The 26,711-nt window shown below is 45.2% G+C and overlaps 2 protein-coding genes across 10 annotated transcripts in view; both read right to left on the bottom strand.

Annotated features, from left to right (window-relative positions):
* plxnd1 (plexin D1) overlaps window positions 1-13,391 on the bottom strand; it is a 111,441-nt gene extending 98,050 nt beyond the window's left edge. Inside the window, exons 1-4 of the mRNA XM_050065752.1 lie at window positions 12,021-13,391; window positions 10,067-10,243; window positions 5,729-5,860; window positions 5,043-5,143 (exon numbers count right to left, since the gene is read on the bottom strand). Of these exons, the coding sequence (XP_049921709.1) occupies window positions 5,043-5,143; window positions 5,729-5,860; window positions 10,067-10,243; window positions 12,021-13,232 (1,622 nt within the window). The 5' untranslated portion in view covers window positions 13,233-13,391. The remainder of the gene's footprint in view (window positions 1-5,042; window positions 5,144-5,728; window positions 5,861-10,066; window positions 10,244-12,020) is intronic.
* Window positions 13,392-15,363: 1,972 nt separating this feature from the next.
* The window catches only part of tmcc1a (transmembrane and coiled-coil domain family 1a), a 51,550-nt gene continuing 40,202 nt past the window's right edge, over window positions 15,364-26,711 (bottom strand). For 8 of the 9 annotated variants that reach the window (XM_050065096.1, XM_050065097.1, XM_050065099.1 and 5 more), the window contains 4 exons: window positions 22,468-22,725; window positions 21,540-22,231; window positions 19,859-19,994; window positions 15,364-17,739 (listed from right to left, as the gene is read on the bottom strand). In XM_050065096.1, coding sequence (XP_049921053.1) covers window positions 17,425-17,739; window positions 19,859-19,994; window positions 21,540-22,231; window positions 22,468-22,725 — 1,401 coding nt within the window. In that variant the 3' untranslated portion in view covers window positions 15,364-17,424. Of the gene's footprint in view, window positions 17,740-19,858; window positions 19,995-21,539; window positions 22,232-22,467; window positions 22,726-23,921; window positions 24,149-26,711 lie in introns of those variants that run through there. The other variant, XM_050065104.1, reaches the window with a different exon arrangement.

Raw genomic sequence — 26,711 nt, 5'->3', positions numbered from 1 at the left:
AAAGTCATCAACTCTGAACACACTCTCAGAGCAGTTGCAATGAAAACAGGTAAACAGTCTAATACACTGGAAACTTGTTTAGCTATTGATCTAATTTTCATTTTGAAAGTTGTTGTTTGAGCCGACTGGGTATTGCTGCTGTCAGTATGACACCGAGTTTCCTGAGACTACCAAAATGATCCTTTTTTATTACTTTACTTTGAGGAATTAACACTTGACAGTTTGTCAGTTCACAGCTTGAGTCAAGATTGAAATATCTCAACAACTACTGAGTGGACTGGCCCAACATTGTGTACAGACATTCATGGTCCCCAGAGGATGAATTATAATGACTCTGGCCTCAACAGCATCAGGTAACAACTTGATGTTTTATGACTGAATACCTGCAAAAAAAGACATTCCCACCAACATGGCAAACATTAGTTACCTGCCAAACATTAGCATGCTAACATTGTGAGAATGTTAGCATGCTAATGTTAGCATTTAGCTGTAACAGAGCCACACATTTTTCAGAGGGGTAGCACAGGGCAGCCCAGATACCAGAAGGAAATGTTGGTATTGTACATTTCTGCAAACTACAAATATGTTACATTTAAACGTTTTATACATATATAAACAGAGAGCAACAGTGGCGCAGTAGCAAGAGGGCTCTTGGTTCGAACCCAGGGTGGGGGAACACCTCTGTGTGGAGTTTTCTCCGGGTTCTCCAGTTTCCTCCCACAGTCCAAAGACATACAGGTTAAGTGATGACTCTAAATTGACCGTAGGTGTGAATGTGAGCATGAAAGTCCAGGGTGTACCCCGCCTCTCAGACCCCCTGTTAACCCTGATAGGATAAGTGGTTACGGAAAATAAATGAATGAATGAATATAGATGTTTCTAAAGTGACGTAGTTATATGAGTTGTCATCTGGAGGTGGAGGGGATGATAGATGGCATTTCGCCTAGATGACACACCATCCCCTGACAAAATGCCTGGCAAGCTGCAGACAACTGTTGGAGACAAACTAACAACAAAACTGGTTGTGATTTAGCAACCCGTTGCTGTTTCTCCAGCGCGCTACAAACAGGGGTGTTTTGTTGCGACCCATTGGTGCGTTTCCAGCAGCTCTTTAGGTATGAAAAGCAGTTGTTTTTTGCTGCTTTTGCTGGTATCTTAGGCCAAAACATGATCTTTTCCTGATCACAGCCAAGTGGTTCTTGTGCCTAAACCTACGTGACGGCCCCTGGGCTGCTGAGTTTGTCCTTGTTTTTCCCCTTTGTTCTTGAAGGCGTCACGGGAGTGCAGCAGCTGATTGGGAGCACCTGGGCTGAGTGCCTCTGGAGAATTAAAGCCCAGCTTCAGTGCTGCTTGTTCTCTCGCTCGACTTGGACTCATCCCCTCCGGCGCCCGCATATTTTGGCCTTTGTCTGGTTTTACACTGCACTATTTTTCACTCACTCACATCAACACCACTGACTTACTAATTACCCACACTCAATTGGTAGTTCTTTTTAGTTGTTTACTTTGCTACAATAAATACCTTTTAATTTAACACCACCCACGATGTCCTTCCTGTATTTGTCATGGCCTGGGAGGCGGGTTACGACACCTAACTATGCTAACCACAGTGCTGTTGAATCATTAAGTTTCAGTGTATCCACTACAAAATAACATGCAATTGTAACGTATCTGTTGTTTGCAGAAACGTACAATGCCAACATTTTTTCTGGCGATTGGTTTGGGCAGGATCAGGCATAGTGTGGCACCCCTGGAGCAGTTTCAGTGCCTTCCTCAAGGGTACTCCTCCTCTGACTGAACTACTACCTCTCAGTTCTTTTCTAAACTTCTTAATCAAGATCTTTTCCGAAACTAAAGTCATGACTTAGGCTGATTTCACATGGAGTCAAGCTGACGGTAGATGGTAGATGGTAGGTGGACAAGACCTTATGGACATCACGGAAAAATGATCCATGCATGACAATATCTGCAAGACTGATGTTGTGCTGTTCACAAAGTATACAATAAAATATATTAAATAAAATTATTTTCATGTATTATTTTATGTAATTATTCAAGAAATGACCAGATCACCCATGTCATCTTCTTCTGTAAGGAAGCTATGGAACATCCGGTTGTAGATTCTGTCGCGGAGGACTCCAAAAAGTTAAAATATTTTAATTTAGGATTCTCTGCCGGCCTCACCTCATTTAACAGTCATGCTCTCATCCACCAAAATGATATTCATTGTGCTACTGTCTACCGTCTGCCTGATTTCATGTGGATGCAGCGTTAAACTGGGGCGTCTGTGATGTGGCACACCTGTCAAAGCACTTGATGCTAACTTTTGGTACTTGACTGTGTTTGATACTTGATGCTACAGACACACTCTGGTCAGCCCTTACAAAGTACTGAGCATCAGTACACCAGGCCTATCTCTGAGATCATAGTTAGAAACATTTGTGACAATTTACCATGAATTATGTCATGTGTTTTGAGATTTATTTACATTCCATTTTGAAATCACGCACTAAAACACAACTTCCTCTGAGGTTACAATGGGTCAAAAGTGCCCTCCTTGTTTTCCATCCAGAAGAATATATTTAGATTATGGAGTAAACTCTAGATTTTATCTTTAAGTACTGAATACATCATGGATGCCACTTGGTATAAACTGAAGCCGGCATCCAGGAAACGTCATCTTGTGATCTCAAAGGAAAAAGACGTGCAGTCTCAGATGAACATCAACAAACGCTGTGTGATTTGTAACGATCGGCTGGCAAAACTCACATCATGATATCGTCTCCTTTCTCTATTGTATCTATTTTTTCCTTTAAATGCATTCATGACTCGCCTGCTAATTCACACAGCACTTTGATCAAGTGCGGCAGTGAGGAGAAATTAATTCAAAGCACTTCTCTCTTCTCTAAAAGGCTGGAACAGCTAATATACATACAACAGACATACAGCATGCACACACACACACACACACACACACACACACAAGCCTCACCTGCTTCACTACAGCGTGCTGACTTCAAAACTTCTCAAACAGCTTCTTAAAATAAACAGAGTCAACATATGCAGCTAAAATATGACCTGAGAAAACTCATCACCTCCTAAGTGTCTGTGCAGCCGATAAGGTGGGAAACCAGTGAGACTGTTAAACAGCCAGAACATATGAGCCTTACACACTCACACACGACTCACACAAAGTCACTGTGAGATAAGCATGATAATTTGTGAATAGCAAAGACTGCACATGACGCATAATTTGATTCAAATAAAGATATATAAGTGCTTTCTTGTGACATGTGGCAGATTAAGCCGGCTCCGGCATGAAAAGCGTGATCAAGGACTGAGCTTTATCTCTGGTGGAGAAACTATCGTTCTCTTTTTTCAGACAACAATGCCGACTCCAACAAGCGGACAGACAAGTTTTCAAGCTCGCTGTACATGCAGACGTGCCGAGAGACGTCAGCAGAGCCATGCATAAAATCAAACCGGCAGCCACAGAAACAGTGCCTTCACAGATTGTGAGATACTTCTGTAGTGGTCCTTTTTGTCCCCCCCCCCCTCCAGCTCCCCCACCGCCCTCTGCTCTGTGTGTGTAGCTGTATCAGACAGCGAGGTGCTGGTGGAGCCCGTCCACCCCCACACATCAACCCCATGATCCCCCGGGCTCTGAGGCCACAGCGCCAGCCCAGCGGCTGGCATGACTGGCCAAACACTGTGCATCAAACGCACACACATACACACACACTCATGACATCAGCTCCCTGGCCTCTGAGAGCCAGACAGCGACACACACTCACGCTGACACTTACACACAGGCTTACACACTTTGACATTTCCTTGTCAAAAGAACCAGTGTGCACTCTCCCTCCCACCACCATCATCACAATCAACGCTCCTTTGTAGAGGGATAGAGAGGAGGACAAGGGCACTGGGGGAGGAGGAGAAGAGGACTAGGGAGACAGAGAAGGAGGTTGAGAGAGGGATAACTAAATTCTCAAAGCTACTGGAAAATACGAGGGCAAGAGAGGATGAAAAAAAATGGGGAAGCTGAAGACAGAGAGAGAATCACGAGGGTAAAAAAAATGCAGTGAAGCGAGAAAGGGACTGGGATAAAGAGACGACAGATAGATAAATAAGGAGAGGAGACAGGGAGATGACAGCAAGACAGTCTGACCACACACACGTACACACACACACACACACACACACATACACAAACACACAACTCTCATCAGTTCCACTCTTTCAGCTCTGAATGGCCCCTGGCAATGCCAGAGCCTCCAGAGCTGCAGCACAACTCATCACAAAATTCACTATCTCGTCTGATCTGCTTTAATCACCCAGCAACCAAACCAACTCACACACACACACACGCAGACAACAATACACACAAACAAACAGAAGCTCGACACCACACATATTCTCCCTGAAAGCCAGCGAGCACAGAGCCAGAGAGCCAGTCCTGACAGAGCCACATTAATCACAGTGTACTCTCGCTTGCTCACAGTAACACTTCAGCCAAGTCACTCCTCGCTGGGCGCTCCCAGCCTGTCAATCCCTCCCCAAACCACCACAGAACCAGGGGAGCGCTCCGAACAATGATGTTACTCCCCAGTCTGAGGCCTAATGAAAAGCAAATCAATTCTGCTCGATCCAACAACAGCCTTCCAACCCAAAAACGCACTCCCTTACTGCCAAGGCTCATTCAGCCGAGCGACATTTTCAAATTGAGAATGAGGATGATGAAAACCAGCAAACGAGCCTCAGTGGTTGCATCGATTGAAACGCTAAAAGTATCAAAACGACAAGCTCAAATCGTTTTATTATGCCATCAGACGGCAGAGACAGCAGACATTTCCACAAACTCTAAACAGATGACTTTAAAACAGCATGTGGCGACGTGCGTGACAACAAAGCATATGATAATTTGATCGAATTATATGTTTTCCTGGCGGCACAGAGAGCCTTGGGGGGGGGCTGGGGGGGGGGTTAACTGGACAGATGGAGAACAAACGGACTGAAAACAAACTGTGTGTGTTTCTCACCGATTCTCCAGCGTGCACCAGCCACAGTGGGCGTCGCCTGCTCCCAAACAGTCACCGCAGCTCCTCCACTGGTCGCAGTCTGCCACTTTCACCCTGAGCATCTGCACGCCACAGCACAAACACAGACATCATTTTAACACTCAGAAATATATCAGACGAAAACAACCGATTCATGCAGGAAGTGGTGAGAACTAGAGCTGAGACAATTGACAGGAAATTGCTCGACAATTTTCAGCTCATCGTTTATCATTTTAAATGCCAAAGCTTCTTAACTTTGACAATTTTCATCTTTCTGTAAATTGATTTTCTTTGAGTGATGCGGACAAAACAATCTAAAGAGGTCACCTTGGACTGTGGGAAAATTGTTTAAACTAGCATCCAGGTGCATTTTGCTCTGCACAGATTTGCTGGAGGTGCAGCCACATCCTGTCATAAGTGAGACTGTTTTGACACTTATTGGTTTCGAAATGCAGCTCCGAAACCTATTGAAGGTCTGCACAAGTGGCTATCTTCGCCACAATATGTGAGTGTTCAGCTAAATTGAGGTGAGGAGGATTCACTGGATGCGAAATGAGGTCTGATTGTCGCTATTATGATTCTTCTTCAATGCTGACATGAATAAATCAGTGACAGAGGTGGGGGAGAATAAACAGACATCTTGAAACCGCCCGCAGACGCATTCTTACATGGTGAGAGGTCATGAGATAAAGGAAGCTGCTGTCGTTGGGGTCGAAGGTCATGATGTGGTGGACGGCTTCGCTCGCAGGCAGCTTCAGCGTCCACTGATTGGCCAAGGTCATGTTCGCCAAGAGGGTCAGCTGTGAAAGAGACATCAGAGCAGAGGACACAGGTGCAGAATGTTGCAGTGAATGTTTTCTCAAGGTTAATTCATCTGGGAAAAAAGTCAACCGAGCAACATTTTGCTTCACGCTCGCACAAAAGGGCTCCTCAAATATGTGAGAATTGCTCAATATAACCGCGGTCGTTTCCTGTTCATCAAGCAGCTCAGTTCAAATACAGGGGCAGGTGTTTTGCTCAGCAACACCTCAGAGGAGGAAGAAGAAGCTTTTTTTATTCACTTCTTCCAGCTGAATCTGTCAGGGCAGTCATGCAAGCAGTCCACATCATGATCTTTCTCTAACTTTGAGGCAGCAACTACTGAGCACTGAGGTGTTTTAAGAAGATAAACACATTCTTTTATATGGAAGCTTCAGCTCTTCTGAACCTGACTGAGGCACCTCAAGAAAATTTTCATAGGGGTGGCCAGATGAAGCCACTGAGGAACCAGTCAGGAGTTTGAAATGCTGTTGAACTATATAGGCTGATTGAAAACTCTCAATATGACGAGTTAAGGAATCGCATACCAATACACTTCTGTTTCTTATCGTACAGTTAATATTATTAATTATCTGATATGCATAAACTAATACCAGCACAGTTAACATTTTGAGTTCCACAAAAATCTTGTTTTAATGTGTCATGTATCTGTACATGTTATCTTCACACCAAAGGCAATGCAAATTTTGGCGTCGTGTTACTCACGCAAGTTTGAACGCTAGACTATTTTGAGCCGACTCTCTTCCTAGCATAGGTACGTATGAAATCTCCATAATTAATGTGTGAACTTCCACCTGTACCTCCTCAGTTTCATACGTCCCTGGAGGATCTCAATGCTGACTGGCTATCATGGAGCAAATTGGTCACTGAAGTTCCGATTTTTCAACTCGTGAGTAAGCGAATGACACGAATGTCACGCTACTCCCTTCATTCGCAAATTTTGTGTCATTTATGTCGTGTCTATTGCATCCATTGCGCTGCCCGGCGGGAATTTGCATGTAATCGCATCTTTACATTGACTTTACATGTAATACACTTACACAAATTGTTTTACTTGCGCCAGGTGTGAACACAACATTAGGCAATTCATCGTTCTTCAAATTGGCTGGTTGTCCTTTTCCTTAAAAAATACAAATATATAGCTTTAATTTGAAGAAGGACATTAATTGTATTTTACTTTACTTTACTGGGAACAAGCTTCTTAAGTTTAGAGGAGACTTGTGGGCACCCATAGAACCCATTTTCATTCACACATCTTGAGGCGAGAGTTTAAAGGACCCCTTTGAAAGTGGCCATGCCAGTTGTTCCCTCGCCAAAATTTAGTCTAAATTTGGAGCTTTTTTTAGCCTCTTTCCAACAAGCTATCCCAACCTTACGTTGTCTAGTTTCACCAGATACTACTACCTCTGCTCTAGCTCAAAAACGAGTGCTCCACAGCCTCTTAAAGACACTAATGCCGGCCTCCAATTATTTTTGGGGGGACCAGCCATTGTATCAGGGTGACCATAGCCCCCCCTGGACCCCCTTTGTGGCGCCACTGCTGACTGAGATACACCAGACAGCACTGAAAGCTGAAATTAATGACTGTATATATAGCTGCCAGATGCAGTTAATTGTATTTTCTTAATGACAAATGTGACTATCTTCTATTTCAAAACTATTTTTCAACTCTGAAATATATTTTAGGAGGTCCTTTGTTCAAGCGGTGTGCCTAATCTCGTTTCGCCGAGCTGTGATTTATCTACGTGCTGGCCTTCCTGCAGCTCCAGATAATAAAACGGGTGACATGTTCTCACGTACGCACAAACATACGCACACACAGCCACACACACACACACACACACACACACACAGAGCTGTGCAGAGAAACAAAACTGTGCTGAGTGAGACTTCCTGTCACGCAGACAGTGAAAGCTCTTATTTCTGCCATTTGTCGGGTCTCCCTTCAATGGAGACATCCTGCCGTAGTGAGGAACTGGCAAACTGACCGGCATCTGGTGACAAGCACGGGCTGTGTCACTTCTCCATCCGCTGAACACACAAACACACTCTCTCTCTCACACACACACAGCAAACCATCACCACCCACTGAGACTGTGTTGGTTAATGTTAAACCAGAGAGCAGACAGAAGCTTAGTAAACCATTGGCTTAACCTGTGATGAGAGGCATTATCTCAACCTGCAAATATCACTGACGTTTTAATAACACCACCCACCTCTCTACACACACACACACACACACACACACACACACACACTTACTCCTTCCTTGGATATAGTAAGCAGCTGTGCTATGTCTTCACCCCACAGCCCAGCAACTACAAACACATATGCTGAGTGACACAGTGAGGAGCGAGTAAACAGCAGCCCACACACCTGGACAAGGAGCAGAATAGGAGCAGAGAGGCGGAGGAGGAGTGAGAGGAGAGCTGTGGCACAGTGCGCCACCAGGTCAACCAACAAAACACCTGCTGTACTGGCAGGTCGCTCTGACTCTATTCTCTGTCTATCTGCCTGCAGATGAAAGACCCTATTCAACCAAGGAGTGCTCAGCTGCTGAACGCTCATTCTCCCTGTGTGTGTGTGTGTGTGTGTGTGTGCCAGTGGATGTGTACCTGCGTGTAAAGGAGAGAGAATAAAGACGGATGGAGGTGGGGCAGGAGAGGGAGGACAAGAGCGAGAAGGAGATAAAGTCTGTTTGTTTGCAAAATGAATCAAAGGGCCTTCTTGATATTTGAGACGGAGCACGAGAGGAGACAATGAAGCGATGAACTGAGAAGTGGAGGGGCGGACTGACTGACGAAGGGAGCAAGATTGGAGAGGAGTGAGTGAGATAAAGGCGGTCACTGCGATGGGGCAGAAAATGGGAGTCGGGCCGTAATGGGGAGGGAGAGACTTCATCAAAAAATGCATGTAATTACAAATTACTTCACTGAGGGCCCTTTCAAAGACAGTAAAAGAGGCCTAACTTAATCTCAACCACTGTTCCCCTGTGTTTAGTCCGAGCCAAACTCACAGTCAGAATCACATTACACACACTAACAGCACCATTAACCTCTGTAACAGCTCTATCCTCGGGGCACACACACAGAGGCAGACGCTGCCACACACACGGATGCATGCACAAACAATAAAAGACACGTAAATCTAAAAAGCAGAGTACGTCGTTGCCCAAGGTCACAGAAATACTCCCTATATAACACGCACGCCGAGAGGACACACACATATAGCACATAATCACAGGGTACGCGTTCGTCTGAGTAAACACATGAAATCAGTAAACCACTTGCTCTGGTCTGCAGACAAAGTCAAACACCTAAAAACACAGTCAAACCTGCAATCAAGCAATACACAAACACACTCATATACACAGTCGGTTACACCATCCCGACCAGTGTTGTGCATCTGGTGTCCAAAAACTAATTACTGCACGCTCAGCTGGGGCTAAAACAATTCCTTCATCTGGGGAGGAAACAAGGAGCTCTTTAAGGAGGCACAAAGTGAAAAGACCCCTCCGGCAGAATGGTTTTTAATGTCGTAAAAAGGTACCAGCCTAATGCAAAACAATAGGGTCAGAAAGCTTTTGTGTCGTTTCCACAGACAGCTGAGGAGCAGCTTGTGGGCTCAGCTCAGTCGGGGGCGACTTGGAATGTGGCTGAGACAGAATTAAGGAATGCCGTTAATTAGACTGGAAGGGTTTTCACAAGCTGGACCCTGTGCAGATGTTGAGGTCGGGGACCAACACACGGGCAGAGCTGAATCATACTTCGTCAGCCGCTCTTGTTAAACGGCTTTTCTGGTGATCTCTCTCAGACAATAACCAGGTCTGAGGAACATTAGAGCACATGATTAGGACGACTTAATGGGCCGTGATGGGTCATGGGCGAGTGGAGCGAGGGGAGGCCGGGGTGGCGACAGCGCTGAGAACCTACAAGATGAAAGCAGACATTCCTCCGAGTGTTTCATCACTCACCTACGTTTGGTTTATTGAGAGACTCACTGGCCACATCAGAGCAACACTACGTAACTGTTACTGTTATAGATTTTCCGAGCTGAGGGGCTCAATCACGTTTAAAATATTAACTCCATTCAGTGTGTGCTGCAACTGCGCCTTCACCTGAGGTCACTTTGAGACAGTCTCACTCTGCTCTGATAGTGTGTGCATGTGTCATTCATATGTGTCTCACCTTACGAAGTCGTCCAGTGCTGGTTCCCAGAAAAACCACAGTGTGCTTGTGCACATTGTCCACAGACACTGAAGTCAGACCTGTGTATTCAACCAGAGGAATGGCCCTCAGGGACCTCCGTAGGGCCAGAGGGTGCTGTAGGTGGGCCGCGCCACAGTCCAGCTGCTCGGGCTGCAACTAGAACAAAATGAGAGTGAGATCAATGCTCATTAGCTCCCATAAGGAAGCACAGCACACAGATTAGAAACAGGAGAGAAGAGAACACACACAAAAAAAGAGGCACGGCATGATGAAAGCGAAGTAGAAAACAAGAGCTGATAGTAGCTATCACAATGGTGCCGCTCATTCTTCCAAATCACTTTTTAGACATCTCAGTGAAGACTTGAAAAGGGCTTACAAGGGTCTTCAACACTCATAAGACTCTGCTTTTGTCAAATCCTCAGCGGGCAATGATAAAACATTAGTGCCACGCTTGGATGAGCGCCAGGATCTATTGGGAATTCTCTGAATATTTCAGAGCACGCAAAGGCAAAAAAAAAAGAGAATTAAGCACAGTGGATATTTGTAGAGTCGTTTCCCACGGGTCCTTCTGCTCGCGGCCTCGTCTCTCTTATCATAAATTGTGTCTGGCTTTCCCTCAGTGCTGGCCTTCAGATTGTCGACTACAAAAAAGATCATATTTCAGCGGCCGTGGCAACACAAGTGCAAAACTTAAGAAAGACTTGCTTTATTCAGTCAGGGCTAAGTAGGTTGCATTACAGCAAGAAAAAAAATCCACTCTAAACCACTTTGAACTGAGCAGTTGTCTGTCTCAGGAAGGCCTGTGGGCCAATTGAGATAGTATTCAGAAAACTGGTCACGGGAGGAGCGGCCCCGGGGCCACAGCCGACAAGACAGTGCCAGCGAGGAGGGCAACTTTCTGACCTGACAGCAGAGTGGTCGCGGGACAGCCTCCTTTGACCTCGGCTCTGTCAGTCAAAAAACAACCACAATGAAAAGCTGGAATTTCACTGCATTCCTGTTGAAACTGTGCAAAGCTTCCTCTGCCGTTATCATCAGACGCCACTGATACAGAGAGGAAACAGACAGCAAACACAGCGTGCAGTGTGCAAAGTTTCCACCAGAATTTACTTTGGTGCGTGTCGTTAAAAACAAGATAGTGTTTACTACAAAGCCGCTATTTATTCCCTAAAATTGTGCTAAATTTGTGGCCAAGTTAAAGTCACCGGCACACACTCAATAAAAGAGGATGTCTGGGGTTTAACCTAAAAACAAAACCGACTATTGACCCCTTCCTCTCGTCATATTTGATAAAACAGGGAGTTTTTGGATGTGAGAGGACTCTCACCCTTCCCATAACCCTTCAGCGCGGCTCTGGAGCATCTTTCCAGCTATCATGACCTCTACTTGTGACACGGGAGATCCTGTCTCTAAGTCATGAGCCTCGAGGCTGAAGAGGATGTAACCAGAAATGGAAACTGTCATGGATTTAGCAGTCATGAGTGAATTTGTCCTGTTTGGTAAGGTCAGAACAAATGTAATAAATCAGAATTAGAAGCAGGATTATTGGCCAAGTTTAGACACACAAGGTTTGCAGTGTTGGACATATTAAAAAGGCTAATAGTGGAATTAAAGCTGCTATTTCTGGCCTTTTTAATTGGAATATATTACATTTTAATCCAATAATGTTATTAAAATAATGCTTGCAAAAAAAATTAAAAGTTAAATGAAATAAAAATATAATAAAAAAGTGGAAAAATCTGTCTTTTGATCTCTTGTTGTGGACACTGACTCCTTTATAGACAATTTGGGTCAAGTGGAACAACCTCAATCAGCCCATTACTTCCCACAGTTGCTGTTAAACTAGACTTTTAGACCCATGTCACTTGATAAAAAGCACATGAAATCCAACTGAATTAATATTTCTGTGCTGCCTGATGGCAGAGATCCTTACCACCAGGTTTCCCTTCTGGATGCAGGCTGCCCCGGAGCCCTGGATAACGCTGTCCAGCACCTGCACGTCGCTGCTGGGGGAGTTGGAGCAGTTCCTGCGGCCTTGTCGGATCTCCTCCTCGATGTCTCTGAACTTAAAGGCGCACAGAGCAGACTTTCTGTCCGGCTTGGAAAACACTCCAAACAGGTATGGCTCTGACCCCTGCCCATCCTCCGTGTGGATCTCCGCGGGGTAAAGGGAGAGCAGCCGGTTGTAAATGTTCCCGTTAAATCCACACTGCAGCGGCATCTGGATGTAGGACTCGGTGAGCTTCCTGCTCTCCGGCCCGCTGGGCTTTCTGGGGTTCTCTGTATCCAGACAGATCCTGGCGAGGATGCTGTTGGGCTGGCTCTCCTTGTGGCCCATTTTCGCGTCATTATTAAAGGCGATGTAGGAGTAAGTCTTCTGCATGAACGCGTGGACGAAGTTCAGCTTGTTTTTGGTTTTAACCTCTTGTTTGATCTTGAACACATTATCCTCTGAGGGGTTAATGTCATAGGTGAAGAGTCGGGATAAATCCTTGATGTTCAAGGAGCGGATGGCGATCTCCGGGGTGTTTTCAAAGCGCAGGTCCTCCTTGCTGTGGTTCTTGGGGAAAAACTGGGTACCAGCCCCTGTGTATGTGGCCCCAACGAGCAGCCGGGTGTTCCCTCCGTGGCTCTTGAAGATGAGCCCCACCGTGGACGCGTTCGGGTGATTGGCAGCGATGTTGAGCATGCTGGGGAACACAGTCTTCTCGCCCTGAGGTGGGAACTCCACCGCTATCTCCGAAATATTCCCCATTCTCCTGAGCTCACAGAAGCCCTGGTACACGGAGCCACACACCACCACGACCCCTTGCTCTCGGTCCAGCTTCAGGAGCTTGTTGTAGTTGTCAGTGAGGGATTTGGGATGCTCGCACGGAGCCTGGGGCAGCTGTGGCGCATGGCACAACAGGTTGTCCTCCACCGGCCCGGTCCTCTTCTCCACCTCGACGCTCAAGGTCCCGTTCAGCTGGTAGATGGAGTTAACGGTGGCCAGGTACACCTTTCTGGACACCGGGTCCACCACGAAGTTATTGGTGTGATTTGGAGACGCGAATGCCTGTTGGATGTGCAGCGCGCTGGCACTCCGGCGCGTCTCCAAAGCCAGGACGCCGAGGAGCAGAACAGCTATCTCTATCGAAGGAGGCATTTTTCCTTCTGACCGGCTTCCGCGTGTTCTGTGCCGAGGGGTGCATTGAGCAAAGACAAAATTGTGTGTTTGTTCCGACTGCGACAATCCGAGAGGAAAGGCTGTTTCCTGCTCAACGCCTAAACCCAGAATGACGCGATAAGCGAGTCGTGCTTCCTTTTCAGGCTGCCTCCCCTGTCGCTCTCTTCCCTCTGTGCAGCTCAGCAGCCTCTCTCCCGAGGCGCACTCAGCCACAATACCTCATTCAGATTTTTATGATCTATAAACAATAATCCATAACAAACAAAAAGCTTCAGTTGATGTATTGATGTGCATTTTTGGACAATGTCACGCCCGCACACAGCTGATCCAACTTGTTTGGAGACATGTTTTAGTCCTGCTTATTTAAGAATTGATTCATACATAAAAATTAATGCACACATTTAAGTAAAAATGGGACTTTTCTGGAAACAAGGGCGTCAACTCATCAACCCTGAGAGACACTGCCTCCATATGACGCCTCCTCCCTCATCGAAGCTCTGCTGTGATTGATTATTGCACAATTATCAGATGTTGCGCGCTAAATTGTTGGAGCTGATTTGACCTAATTTCTTTTTTTCCACGTTCAGCCACATTTGAAACTCATCTGTTGTGATCCAGCTACATGATGAAACATGATAGCTCTAATATGAACTTTCAGTATCCATATGTGAGCTCGTCCTGCCACATGAAGTTGTACTAACCATCTACTTTTTCTTTCAAGACGCACCACTTGATGAATCTCCGCTCTTGCGTGGTTCCGCTCATCTCGGGGTTAATGACGGGTCACCGTCCCACCTCCTGTGCTCCCCAGTCCCTCGGCTCTCAGATTAGTTCTGCAGATCCTGAGGGTTCCGTTTTGGGCACATACGGCACGGTAAGCACCGTGAAAGTGCTACCAGATGGGCACATCAGCACACCTTTCCGGTTTTTGACATTCACATCTATCCAACACAGCCTTCTTGCGCGCTTTACCTCATAAATATTCAAGCACAACACATGCGCCCCCACTCAAAAATGCACGAATATGGTTAGCATTTTTGTCTCTGGATGGAGAGCGTGCATATGCTCACATCTCTGAATAGAAATGAATGATCCCTGGTAGGCAAACGACCGCGAATGTGTCAGACACTGCATAAATCAGTTTGCAGGCGCGCCCGAGAAGTGTTATCTCTGAATACATGCAATAATTAAAGTTGATGCTAAATCGTGCGCAATCGCTTGTGCCTATTTACTGTGGACTCCTCTGGGGATAAACTAACTCTCTCCTCCCCGTCACCACTTGCAGCTTTCAGTGGGGCAGATAAGTAGCGCGCCCCGTGTTTACCTTGGCGCACAGCCATGCGCATCGAATCTGGCAGTGTGGAGAAGGAGGAAAGCGCTCTGATAAAGTGCAACATAATGACCCCCCGACTGCACGGCACAATGACTGAGCCACCAACACTGCGCGCGTGCGTGTGAGCGCGAGCCTGAGCAGCGGGGAGTTGGGAGGTGTACAGGAGGTCCTGCGGGGATAAGGCTCGGTGTGGGTCAGAGCTGTCAGCATCAGATATCAGCGGCGAGGTGTGACTGAGTGCTGCGGTTTGGTGCTGCTCAATCAAACACGACATTCAACGGAATTAAGCTGTGTATGCGTGTGTGTGTGTGTGCGTGTGTGTGAGATTGGTGGCGTAAAGTAGGGGGGCCGTGGTCTCTCCTGTGTTTATAATGAAAATATTGTCCCTGGTGGCCCACTCTGACTTTTGGCAGTAAGACTGCGGTTAAAGGGGCATTCCACCCAACCTGTTTCCTTCCTGATAAGGTGCAACACCTCCTTGTGTTCAGACCCCCACCTCCCTCTCAGCAGACCATTCATACAAACTAAACACAGCCTCTCTCAGCCATGAGGAAGAGAAAAAAAACATCCAAAGGACATATAAGGCAAAAGATCTCCATCTAGTGGCCACACGAGGGACCTGCAAGAGGTGACTTTCAAAACTCACTCCACAAATTGTGTGTAGTCAGCCCATCCAGCGGTAATTAATCCCCCCAAGTAGACATGCACCCCATCAATAACAACACACAGACATTAATTAAAACAAGTCATGTTTAAGAAATAGTGATGGCTCATGAGTTAGTCAGGAATGCACTTTATTTATTCCACACTTAGAAAAAGGACATCAGAAGGCACTGGAGTGGTTTAGCAACGCAACCCTACATCACAGGTGTTACTGCATGGTCAAGCTGAGGTCAAAGGTCAGCTCACTCTCAACTTGTCTGCCACAAACAAGATGCCAAAATTTAATCCGATCGATAAATCCACTGTTTTAATTGCGTGTTCGACTTGTGAGGAATCAAGTTTATCGACGTTTTGACAAGAAACGGACTAAAAATCCTCTCTGTGGGGTTTTATCTTGAGACAAGGATGACAGTGATCCTGACCTGAGTCAACTCTTCTTATCCCGCCGAGGCCGACTGTCTTAAGAGTGACAACCTTTGAAGTCTCTATCAAAGGTTTCTCAAGCCTCAGCCCGACTCGCATGTTATCTGGCCGCGTGCTAAAGTGCAGCTGTACAGTTCGAATGATCTCGCTATCTGTTAGGAAATCAGCTTCTCAGCATGAAATGCAAAATGAACTATTTAATGTGCTAGGTCATCTTGTTGTGTCCTTGACTCGGTGAGAAAAAAGAGAGGAGAAGAGAGACTGGACGCGAGGAGGCAAGGTGCCGCAACACACAACTGAAGCTCAAGGAGTCAAGTTCATGTTCAGATTGTGAATTCTCTAAAGCGACTCTTCCCTTGCAAGAAAAGATACATCCTTGACATCCAGGCAAGACATTCGTGACATGTCAGACTAAAAGCAACAACCTGCTGAGCAACTTCCACTTTCTCTCTCTTCTCAGCTTGGACCCTTTGGGTGCTTATGCATCCCCTGGGTAGACTAAGGTTTGGCACTGGGTGATTACACCATAAGACGGTGCACTTGTAGAAAAAGGATGGCCAAAGAAATAATACGCAGGGAGAAAGTATGATGAAGAGTACAGAATCAGTGTGCATGTGACTGGCATGGCAGTGGAGACGACTTTCACTGTGGATATAAAGCAGCAACATTCCTGTTCCAACTGAGATGGAGCTGGATAAGCACCAGTGGTCTCCCTTTCCTGATCTGATCACATCAAATATGGCGGGGGGGAGGCAGTTGTCCTGGCAAATTGGTTTTACTTGGACAGTGGTCTTTTGTCATTGCTTTTAAACACAAAAGTAGTTCTCATGTAATTTTTCTAAATGAAAACATGCGGCATTGTTTACATGTTGCAAGTATGGCAGATGCTTAACAATAACCAGATGTTCTTTAAGTGTTTATGTGCTGTTTCCATGGTGAGCAGCCCATTGTAAATGTTCCTTCTAAAGCTGGCCCATTCTGTCTTGTTTTAGTTTTAATCTCCCCTGTCAAACACAGTTTTCCTGTTTTATTTTAAAAAAGGAGATAAGTAAAAGCACGTGATCTTTGCTATTAGAAATGTAAGGAAGCACTAAAAGTTTCTAGTCACTGTGACGCTCAAAGGTCACGTTCAGTCCTTCACAATGTTCTGTATGAACACAATTTCATCACAGCAAGAAAAGGAGCAACTCCTGGGAAGGTTTTCAGCCATAGTTCAAATCTACCAATCACGTCTAGGTGAGAGTTCTCTTCCTAAAGGCAATCAACCACATAACCACATTTGCATGTCTCTACAGTTGGACTGGGCCTTTGGAGCAAATCGCCAGCCCAGTTTCCTGACTAAGCTCCCCGTCATGTAGAGTGGGAGGAGCGTAATGCTACATGGTACTGAATAAAATAACATTGAAAATAAAAATAATATTATTAGAAATAATAACATTATAATTGATTAAATTCTAAAGATAAAAACAGTACAATGCTGCAGAGTGAGGAGCAGCAACACAACAGTTCATGTTCAAAAATGTAAACAGTCTCGTCCTTCCTAAATGACAATCGTGAGCGTTCTCGACTTCACTCTTCTTCTGCCGCTCTTTCTTGATTCCGTGTTCTGAACGTGCTCGGCCGATTTTTCAGTGCCCAGCCGCGCAGCCATTCTAACGGCAATCACGTTCTTCAAGCTTCCTGCATGATCGCAGCTAAAGTTACATCACCTGGCGTCATCAAAGCAACACGTGCTGCCGACCCTCCATCTGGTCATCCCGGCGGCTGCAGTGCGCGGTGCGTGTACCCCGACAGAGCGTCCCAGTTTCTCCACAAAAAGGCCAGCAGAAGGATGAGGAGGAGGGTGGAGAGCGAGCGCGACCGCGTCTTCATCAGCGGGACTACACAGTTGGCCACAGTTGAGACAAAGACCAGAAGGACGGCCATAAGGGCCAGCAGCACATTGATAAGTTTTCCCAGGAGGGTCCGGGCTGTGGCGTTTTCCAGCCCCTCCAACTGCACGACCTGCTGTTGCTGCTGCTGGAGCTCCATCTTAGAGATCCTGGTCTGACACGCCTCCAACGCCTCCTGCAGAGGACACAAAAAAAATCAATCAGCAAAGTCATCTTAGAGCTGATGACACACTCGATGGCCACCTGACTGTCTTGGACTCCCTTATATTTAAGTATGTCTCTAGTATTCCCTTTCATGTTTGTAAATGGGGCACACAAAACATCAGAAACACCTCTCAGTATTACGCAATCCAGTTCAACACCACTGCAAACTACAAACTCAATAACACTCATGCACTTAAATTAACACCACTCTGACATTGTCAATCAAACCTCAACATTGTATAGGTATAATTTATGGCTGAGCTGCTGTAGAGGACCTCATTAGATTGAACAGGTGTCCCTGACAGAGTGGCCACTACATATATCATCCATAGATCTCTACTGCCCCCTGTTTCCTGGGAAAAGAAGTGCACTCAAGGGGCAACTTGAGCTGTAATGCAGGTATACAGACATTAAAACCACACACACCTGACTCATCACAGACAACAGGAAAGGACAGTAGTAATGTGAGTCAATGACAAGGAAATGCTCATGTTTTGGACAAACACAGAGGCCAATGGACGGACTGGATTCTCCGTCTCATCTTCCTGTTTACACTGTCAACATGGACAATGACATAATGCCTTTAGCTGCTGGAGGGTGTGTGACCAAACTTGACTTATACTATGAGCAGACTAAATTAGCTTACTACTACTTAAACAGTAAGTCAGAGGGGCTGAGCTGTCGTTAGCACGTTCCCTTGCAAGACCTCTTGGTGTGTCAAATAGACACTGTGACAGAGTGATAAGAATATCTGCAGAAAACAACCTAAATGTGTGATACAAATTAAAAGATTTAAACTCAAACATTTAATAAGCAACAATCTAATAATAATGAGCTAACAGGAGCTACCTGGCTAGATTTAGTAGCAGATGTGGAGTGTGCTGAGATCATGAGATTGGCTGACAAGTCAGGGAGCAGGGATTAAGGACAACAATGTCATTAAGGTCCTGTTCCCACCAGGTATTAACATGTGTCCTGGATGATTGGATCACAAGTGGACAGCTCCAAGCACAGGTGTGAATGCGCCCGATGCGTCCAATGCGTCTTGAGATCCAAACGCTCACGCCACATTTGGAAGTGATCTGTGCCACATATGGACACATTCTATCAGCAGTGTGTGCGTTCATGTGTCCACATTGGAGGACCGCCTACTCAGCTGAAATTGTTGCTAATGCTGGATGAGAAAACTTTCTGTTGGGTCTGTTACACAGGTTAAACGCAGCGCTAAAGGACCGTCCCTGGAGCTGCTCTGCTCCCTGGGAACGATCAGTTCAATATCTGCCTGGTTAGCACAGGCTAACATAGCAGTGCCTGCTAAACATGTTAATTACCAAAAGGTAGCATTAGCCATGTGATGCTAACAATTAGGCCCGTCACTCTAAGTGCGTAGGTGGACTCTCACCAACTATCCTCCGCACTGAGCTCACACTCCTGCAGCAGTAGTCTTGTGTTTATTTGTACACAGAGTGGGGAAGTGAGATCTAATCACAAGTGGTCACCTGAGACACATGCAGAGACACATGCTAATGCCAGGTGTGAACAGACAGCGCTGTCCACTTGTGGTCAAATCAAGACGCATGTTATTATCGGGTATAAACTGGCTCTAAGTGACATAATGACAAGAAAGCATCACTGTCAAAACAGACTTCTGACATGAGGGGGATTTTGAAATAAATTAACAAATCTGTTAAATTCTGTTTTTGTCTGGCTTGGTTTTTCCAGCTGTCTGCTTCAGCACAAGTATTAGGATAAGTGCAAGATGTTTGGTTAGTGTGTTGCTGAATCAATACAAAATGTAATGCAGCTACTTGTGTATTTTGCACAGGTACTTTGTAATGGCTTTTTAATGAATCAACTGCTCAGAGGACCAGAACTCACCATTTAATTGAACACTTTGCTTTATCCTCTAGAAATTCTTATCGTCCCTTTCTGACGGTTCATTTGTACAACAGACTGACTTTTGAAACAGCCAATTTTTAAGTACAATGAGAGACTTAGAAAATGTAATTCCGACTAAGCTGATTTTTGCGGCCGTTAATTTATTTCTGATGTGCGGCGTGTGCTTGTGAACGTCAGCCTGGCGGACAGACCTGTATGTCTCTGGCTCTCTCGTACGACTGGTAGGCGATCTTCTCCTCCATGCTGGCCAGCTCCTGTTTGAGGTTGAGGATCTCGTTCTGGTGGAGTTCTGTCAGGTCGTTCAGCTGCTCCTCCAGACGTTCACACCTGAACACACACACACACATACACACACACATGTGAGCGTCTGGGGCATAATTAGATTAGACAAAGAAACACATGCAGGAATTAGCAGAAACAGATCCTGAAGGCATCGGACCACGGGGCACCTGACTGAACTGATGACTCGCCCCGACAAGATTAGGGCACGCTTACTCATCTGCTGATCCAACCGGCCAATCAGAGAGCGTCAGTAGTATGAGAGCGGCCAATGGGAGGAGCCCAGCTGGAGGAGAGGGATCTATACTGCTGTTTATTTTGGCAGGCACATACAACTGGATGGATAACATAGGACAAGAATAGACGACAGGCTGCCACTGTGTATGTTTATCTGAGTTTGTTTCCTTGAAACTGATTTTTACTGAATATTTCAGACAGGTAATATAAATAATATAGATATATATCTTCCCAGAGCCCAACGTGATGTCTACAAACTCAAAGATATTAGATTATTACGACAGAAGACTCTGTAAACAAGCAAGTATTCACATTGGAAAAACTGGAATCAGTGAATTTCTTGCATTTTTGCTTAAATTAATCAATTATCAAATTGTTGCTGATTAGTTTTCTGTTGATTGGATAATCGTTTCGGCTCTACATTCATCAACAATGGAAATAATAGTTTCGAAAGTCACATTTTAGGGATTTCGTGGTTATGCAAAAAATAGATTCAGTCCCTGAGGAGCAGTTTATGACTGATTATTCCTAACGGGCAGGCTAAAAAGAGCTTCATAGTGGTCATTCTGTTCTGTTCGCTATTTTATTTTGGTCTAAGAGAACAAACACGGCAAACAGCTCTGGACTGACATGGACATTTTAGGGAGAAAAATGCTTGCGTTTCTTTTTCTATGTAAGCCGCTCACTATATCTCCCTTCCTTTCCATTGTCCTGCCCCCTTAATCTTTGTGCCCCCTTGTCAGAACGTTGTGGAGGAATGCGAGGGTGTTTTTTACGGCCAACTGGCCACAGACAAGCCAAAACACAAAGCTGCACAGAGACGTCTGAGTCTAAGAGGCTGGGACAGGGGCTGAAATAACGGCAAAGATCTTTGAAGTGAGAGAACACTTGTGAACTGTGCAGGTGTGTCTGTCAACTTTGTGAAGCGCTCAATTTAAACATCAGCTACTGTCTCAAAGCAGAAAATAAGGCAACTTGTTTCTGTTATAGAAAATAAGAAGTGCATAATGCATGTGTCAATGGTACATACACTTTGAGGCACAGTATAAGCACCTTCATGCAGGCTTAACATGTTTATGTACAGAAAGTCCAGGTCAAGGTCTTGCTTTTATCTACAGTGTGCTAACTTTGATAAACTTTGATGAGCTCTCCAGAGCACGAGCAGGGCGAGTGTTGCCCGTGACGATGTGTCACATCGATATGAATGACCAGTATTCAGGAGTATGCTTCCAAAAAGAATATTTCTTCCTGATTAAACACTGCTGGAATTTTAGGGGATTTCTTGTGCTAAACAGGAAATGCTTCAGGAATGTATTATACACACAGATCCTTGTATGTTCTCTTTTCTGTCTGTACCTGAAGCGTTCCTCTTGCAGCGCTTGCATAACAACTGAGTAGTCTCTCTGATAGTGGCTCTTCAAACCATCAAGGCTCTCTTCTAGCCTCGCCTGGCCCTCCCTGAGCTCCTGCACCTCCTGCAGCAGCATGTCCAGGCTGGAGCTCTGGCTCCTCTCCAGTGTGTTGCCCTTTGAACTTGGTGGGCCTCCGGGGGCCCCTGTGGTGCTGTTGGCCCCGGCTGAACCTGACGTCGCACTGGAGCAGTCATCCTCACTACCATACTTAGGACTGGGCTGGAGGTGATGCCCAGCGCTGCCAAGTGAACGTCCGCCAGCACCCGTCACACCTTCTTCCACCGAGGGGTCGTCCAGAGAGTCTTTAAGTGAGGGGATGTTGTCAGCGCTGCCGAATTTGTGGCGAATCAGCGACGCAATTTCCCGTGGTTTGGAGACGACGGCCCCGGCGGCGGAGTGGGTGGCCTGAGAGAAACTGGAGAGGCCTCCCTTTACGCTGTCCACCACGCCTTCACTGAAGCCTGTGACTTTGGCTCCGACATCCTTCAGGCCCTGCTGCATGTCCCGCAGAACATCCTTGGGCTGGCGTGGGATACCGTTGTGCTCCACCTCCCGCAGCTTCCGGTGGTAGTGCTCCAGCTTCCTTTGCAGCTGCTGGATGGTCTGCGCCGACTTCTGGTTCTTCTTTTCAAAAACCTGACGGCCAAAGAACAAGTTTTCATTCAGTGAGGGGGAATAAACACGACACTGTAATATCCACTTTAATATATTTAGTAAGCTCCCTCCCTGCCCTGAGGGACAAACAAAGTCAACAAACAGGTTTAGTGTTAATGACTGATTGTCACAAGGTATAAAACTACAAGACAATAAGTACTTTGGGTTAATCTTTTTTTATTAATAGTTTGATGGAGTGCAACAACTCCTCATTTTACCTGTTTGATGCGTGTGCTTTGCTGTTTGTCAGCATTGTTGGCCAGTTTGAGGTACTCTGCGACGTTGTCATCCCTGGCTGTCTGCTCGATCTTAATCTGCTCGGTGAGCTTGAGGATTTTCTGCTGCAGCTGGGCGATTGCCTGCTTTGTGCGCTGAGGGTCCGGGGTGCCATCCTCACCTCCCTGGAATGAACCGTCCGCCCCACATGAAACAGCCAGGGGTGTCTGGCCCAGCCCGCTCACCTCCAGCCGGTCGATCTGAGAGCGAGGAGATGGGAAAAGAAGATTGAGGTAGGTAAAAGGTCAGAGGAGGAAAGAGGAGATTAAAGAGGAAAATAAGTGGAGGAAAGAAAAACAGGGAAGAAAAAGTGTGAGTTGCATACTGAGGGTTCTTAGTCATTTTGCTGACACACATTAAAAACACAAGCTTCTGCATTTTTGCAGCCAGTGGTCGGGAAAGAGGGCAAATTGAGACGGTTGAAAAGGCAACTCGCGGTCAGTTACTCTGAAGAGGAAGATGCAAGATATGATTTCTCATTCGTTTACAAAGAAAAGAAAGAAGACGAAAAAAAAAAATTGTACATCCATGCAAAACTCAATCCACAGCTCTCTCTCTGCAAGTCTTTTTCTTTGGTAAAACAGACGAGAACAGAATGAAAAGACTATCAGCCTAATCTCTATTTATTTGCTCACGGTGCGACAATATAGGACAAGACTGACAGGATATTAGATTTTTGCTCACAACAGTTTCGCAGATTAAGAATATTTGTCTGCCTTGTTCAGACACTGACCTGATTTTGTCACGGGGCCACAAAGCGTCTGTGTAAAAGCCAAAGATAATATCTAAATTGGGGTTTTCCTGTATTTTCCTAAAAACTAGATCAACTCTACCTGAGAGAGGATGATGAACCTAACAGCACCTTCAATCACAGCCAGTCAAATGTGATTCATTTCCTCAAACGCCTCCAGGGAAGAACACACAGAGCAGAGCACTGTGATACTGCTGGAGCTAATCGTGCTTCAGGGAGGGATTGTGATCAAAATATTCCTCTCACCACTGAGCATGCACACCAAATAAACAGCTGAACATGACTGCACACCTTGGGGGCTCGGAAGGCACCCATAGGGGAGGATTGGGTAAAGAGTTGGAGGAGAGGCGCACAGGTGAAAGTTACCTTGACATCACTCAGCCTCTGCATACGCATGCCTTTATTGCCACACCATAACAGGTAAAAACAAAGCACCAGGGGCTCACCTGCATGACTAATTGATGACAAGCACCACAGTCAACATTACTTACTTATTACAAACCACAGCGCATCCGACAGAAAAGAAAACAACAACTCCAGATTAAAGTTTCTTTCCACCAAATCACTTAAAGTTAAGAGAAACTACCCCAAACTCTCTGTATTCATCTCCTGTCACAAAAGCGACCACGACACGGGCAATCTCACCTTTCCATTGGTCAAACGGAGAAACTGTTCCCAGTGCATTGTCCCCGCAGTAAAAGCGAGCTGTGTATTTTCATCTGTCCTGACACTTAAAGTTAAACATTTAAAGCCGAGCCGGTCGCTTGAAGTTTCGCCGGGCACTGCTGTCTCTCCAACTCGCCGGGCTTGTTGTGAAAGTTGAAGCCACCTGAAACTCCTCGGCCGGGCAGAGCGGGAAGCCCCGCCCCTTTCTCCTCCCTCCCGTCACAGCTGACGGATGACATCATCCTCTGAGCTGCTCAGCAGGCAGCCGTCGATCATCGTCAGAGCACAAATAGCTCCTCAGTCAGACAGGGATTTTTTTTTAATTTTTTTTAGATTTTATCTTACTGTTATAGATTCTCTGAGAGACTGACAACATTCAGACACAAATAAGTTTATTACTACAACACTTTATAATCGCTCTTACAAGTCTAAGGTAGAAGTATTTAGTCAAGCACTGTGCTTAAGTACAAATTTAGGTATTTATATTTGAGAATCAACACGTAATACGTTAACGCCACAAGCATTCAGAGAGAAATACTGTATTTTTTTCTCCACTACATTTATTTGGCAGCTGTAGTTCAAACTTAGGGACTGTTCCTAACTTTTTTGGAGGGCACTGGGAGGGGTGTCAAATAAGTTTTTTGTAAGCACTGGGGAGGGGCACACACATTTAAATGGTTTTATTTTAATTTATTTTAGCCCTTTGCTGTGTGTCGTCTCCCCTCTCGCCCCCAATCGCCTGTCTTGTATAATTAAGTAAGAAAAATCAATTAAAAAAATCACCAGAATTACACCATTTATCATAGCCCGAAATTGTAATAACAGAAATTATCTTTGGTTTTTCAAATTTCTGACGGTCCTTGGACACGTCATGTGCGATGATCACTTCCGTCGGAAAAAAGAAAATAAAAAGACGGAACCAAATCTGAGCTTAAAATAGTGATATTTTATCTATGTAATTTTTTTTCTACGTCTTATTAAAAATTTGGCCAAAAATACACTATTTGCACTAACTGACGGGCACGCACAACAGAAAGTGAAAAACTCAACTCAACTCCAGGATTACATCTTCAATTTTTGACTTACAACCATCAAAGAGTGAGTTTTAAAAATTTAGAAACTAGTTTATGGTGGAGAAAGGGTCACACGTTTCACACCACTCACTATGGGAGACTCACAGTAAAAATATCTGTAGCATTGGGGAGGGTCAACATACATAAAGATACATAAAGAACAGTCCCTTATATTTCAGATCAGGATTTTCATATACAAAATATGTGATCAGTTTATAGCACACCATGTACTAGTGTTATCAAAAATATCAATTTAGCTACTAATTAAGAAAAGTTGTCGATGTCATGTTATACCCTTGTTATATTCAAATTTTATGTGCTCAGTGTTTTCAATGTCAATGTTTTTTAGGGTATTGTATCACAATTAGAAATTCCAGTACCATGACTAAACTATCATGCACTGATGTAGACTGACAGAGAAGATAGTTCAAACAGTCAACTCCTGCTTACACATAAATGCAAAAATAATGATCCACGGTGGTTTCCGTGGTATAGGAAGTGAACTAGGGAATTACTGCCAGGGAATGTCAATCATAACTGACCTAATGTAGGCTATTTTTAACAACAAACAAATGACTGAACCACATGACAGAATAAACAACACATAAACAAAAACTCTGAATGCTTGCTGATCAGTATCTCAGATGTGCACCACAGAAATGACACAGCTTCAGTATATTGGAGAGTAATATGTTCAATGATTACAGGCATGGTTGACCCTTTTTTGAGGTGAAATCTTATAGTCAAGTTGAAACTGAGGTTGCAGGGCAGACTGGGAGTCTGGGCCCTGACATGAGATCAGATCAACCCCTAGTTTGTGTGCCAGCCAATAGAGAGGAACACTCACAAGAAAAACCAGTTTGTCACCCTTTACCACACACACACACACACAAACACAAACACACAAACACACACACACACTTAGGTCAGGGCACATTCCTTTGGGTGCAGGGTAACACAAGAGAATTGGCAGGTCATTCACAATTTTTAGGTAATTTCCAGCTTTAAAACAAAATGGTTTTGCATCATGTTGATCACCGTTAGCAGCGTTAAATAGAAGGTGGACCACATCCATGAGTCAATTAAGCTGACAACTGTTGTGTACAGTAAGTCTAATCATGATCAAATTCCCTTGATGGGCAGCCAAGGCGGTCAAATGAATCTGAAAACTAGAACAGCCTGCTGGGCTGGCACAGTAGAGGACTGAGGGGTGACGTTACAGAGCAGCACCTGGTCTGTTCTCGGCTATAAACACAATAGTATAAATAGCATTATGAGGGCGAGCATGAATGAAGTGCTTACTTCATCAACATGAGTACTGAGTATGAAGATTTCCCAGTGTTCTCTTATAGATGACGACATTATCTTAACATTTAAGTCTGTGCCCTGCCCTCAGACTTAAAGATAAAGAGGGCAAAGGACGAGTCGGCTGAACCCTTTGCACTGGAGTACCCAGCAATACAATGTAGATAGAGGTTTTAGATGCTGTGATAAGAAGGCCTAGTGATCTGTAGACACTGGCACCGAATCAAAGGCCTTTCATCCATCATAAAAATCAATGTCAGCAGAGATCTCCTGTTACATATGTGACGGAACCACGCACAGCTGATCAGTCAGGTGGTTGAAAAGGGTTTAGCCTTTTTCCCGCTCTGCATACAGCTCATACACTCTCTATGACTGTCAACTGCTATGATCT

This window comes from Epinephelus moara, chromosome 16 (assembly GCF_006386435.1).
Source record: "Epinephelus moara isolate mb chromosome 16, YSFRI_EMoa_1.0, whole genome shotgun sequence".
Classification (NCBI taxonomy): domain Eukaryota; kingdom Metazoa; phylum Chordata; class Actinopteri; order Perciformes; family Serranidae; genus Epinephelus; species Epinephelus moara.
The sequence above is the reverse complement of the archived record's forward strand: the minus strand, read 5'-3'. Positions and strand labels throughout refer to the sequence as shown.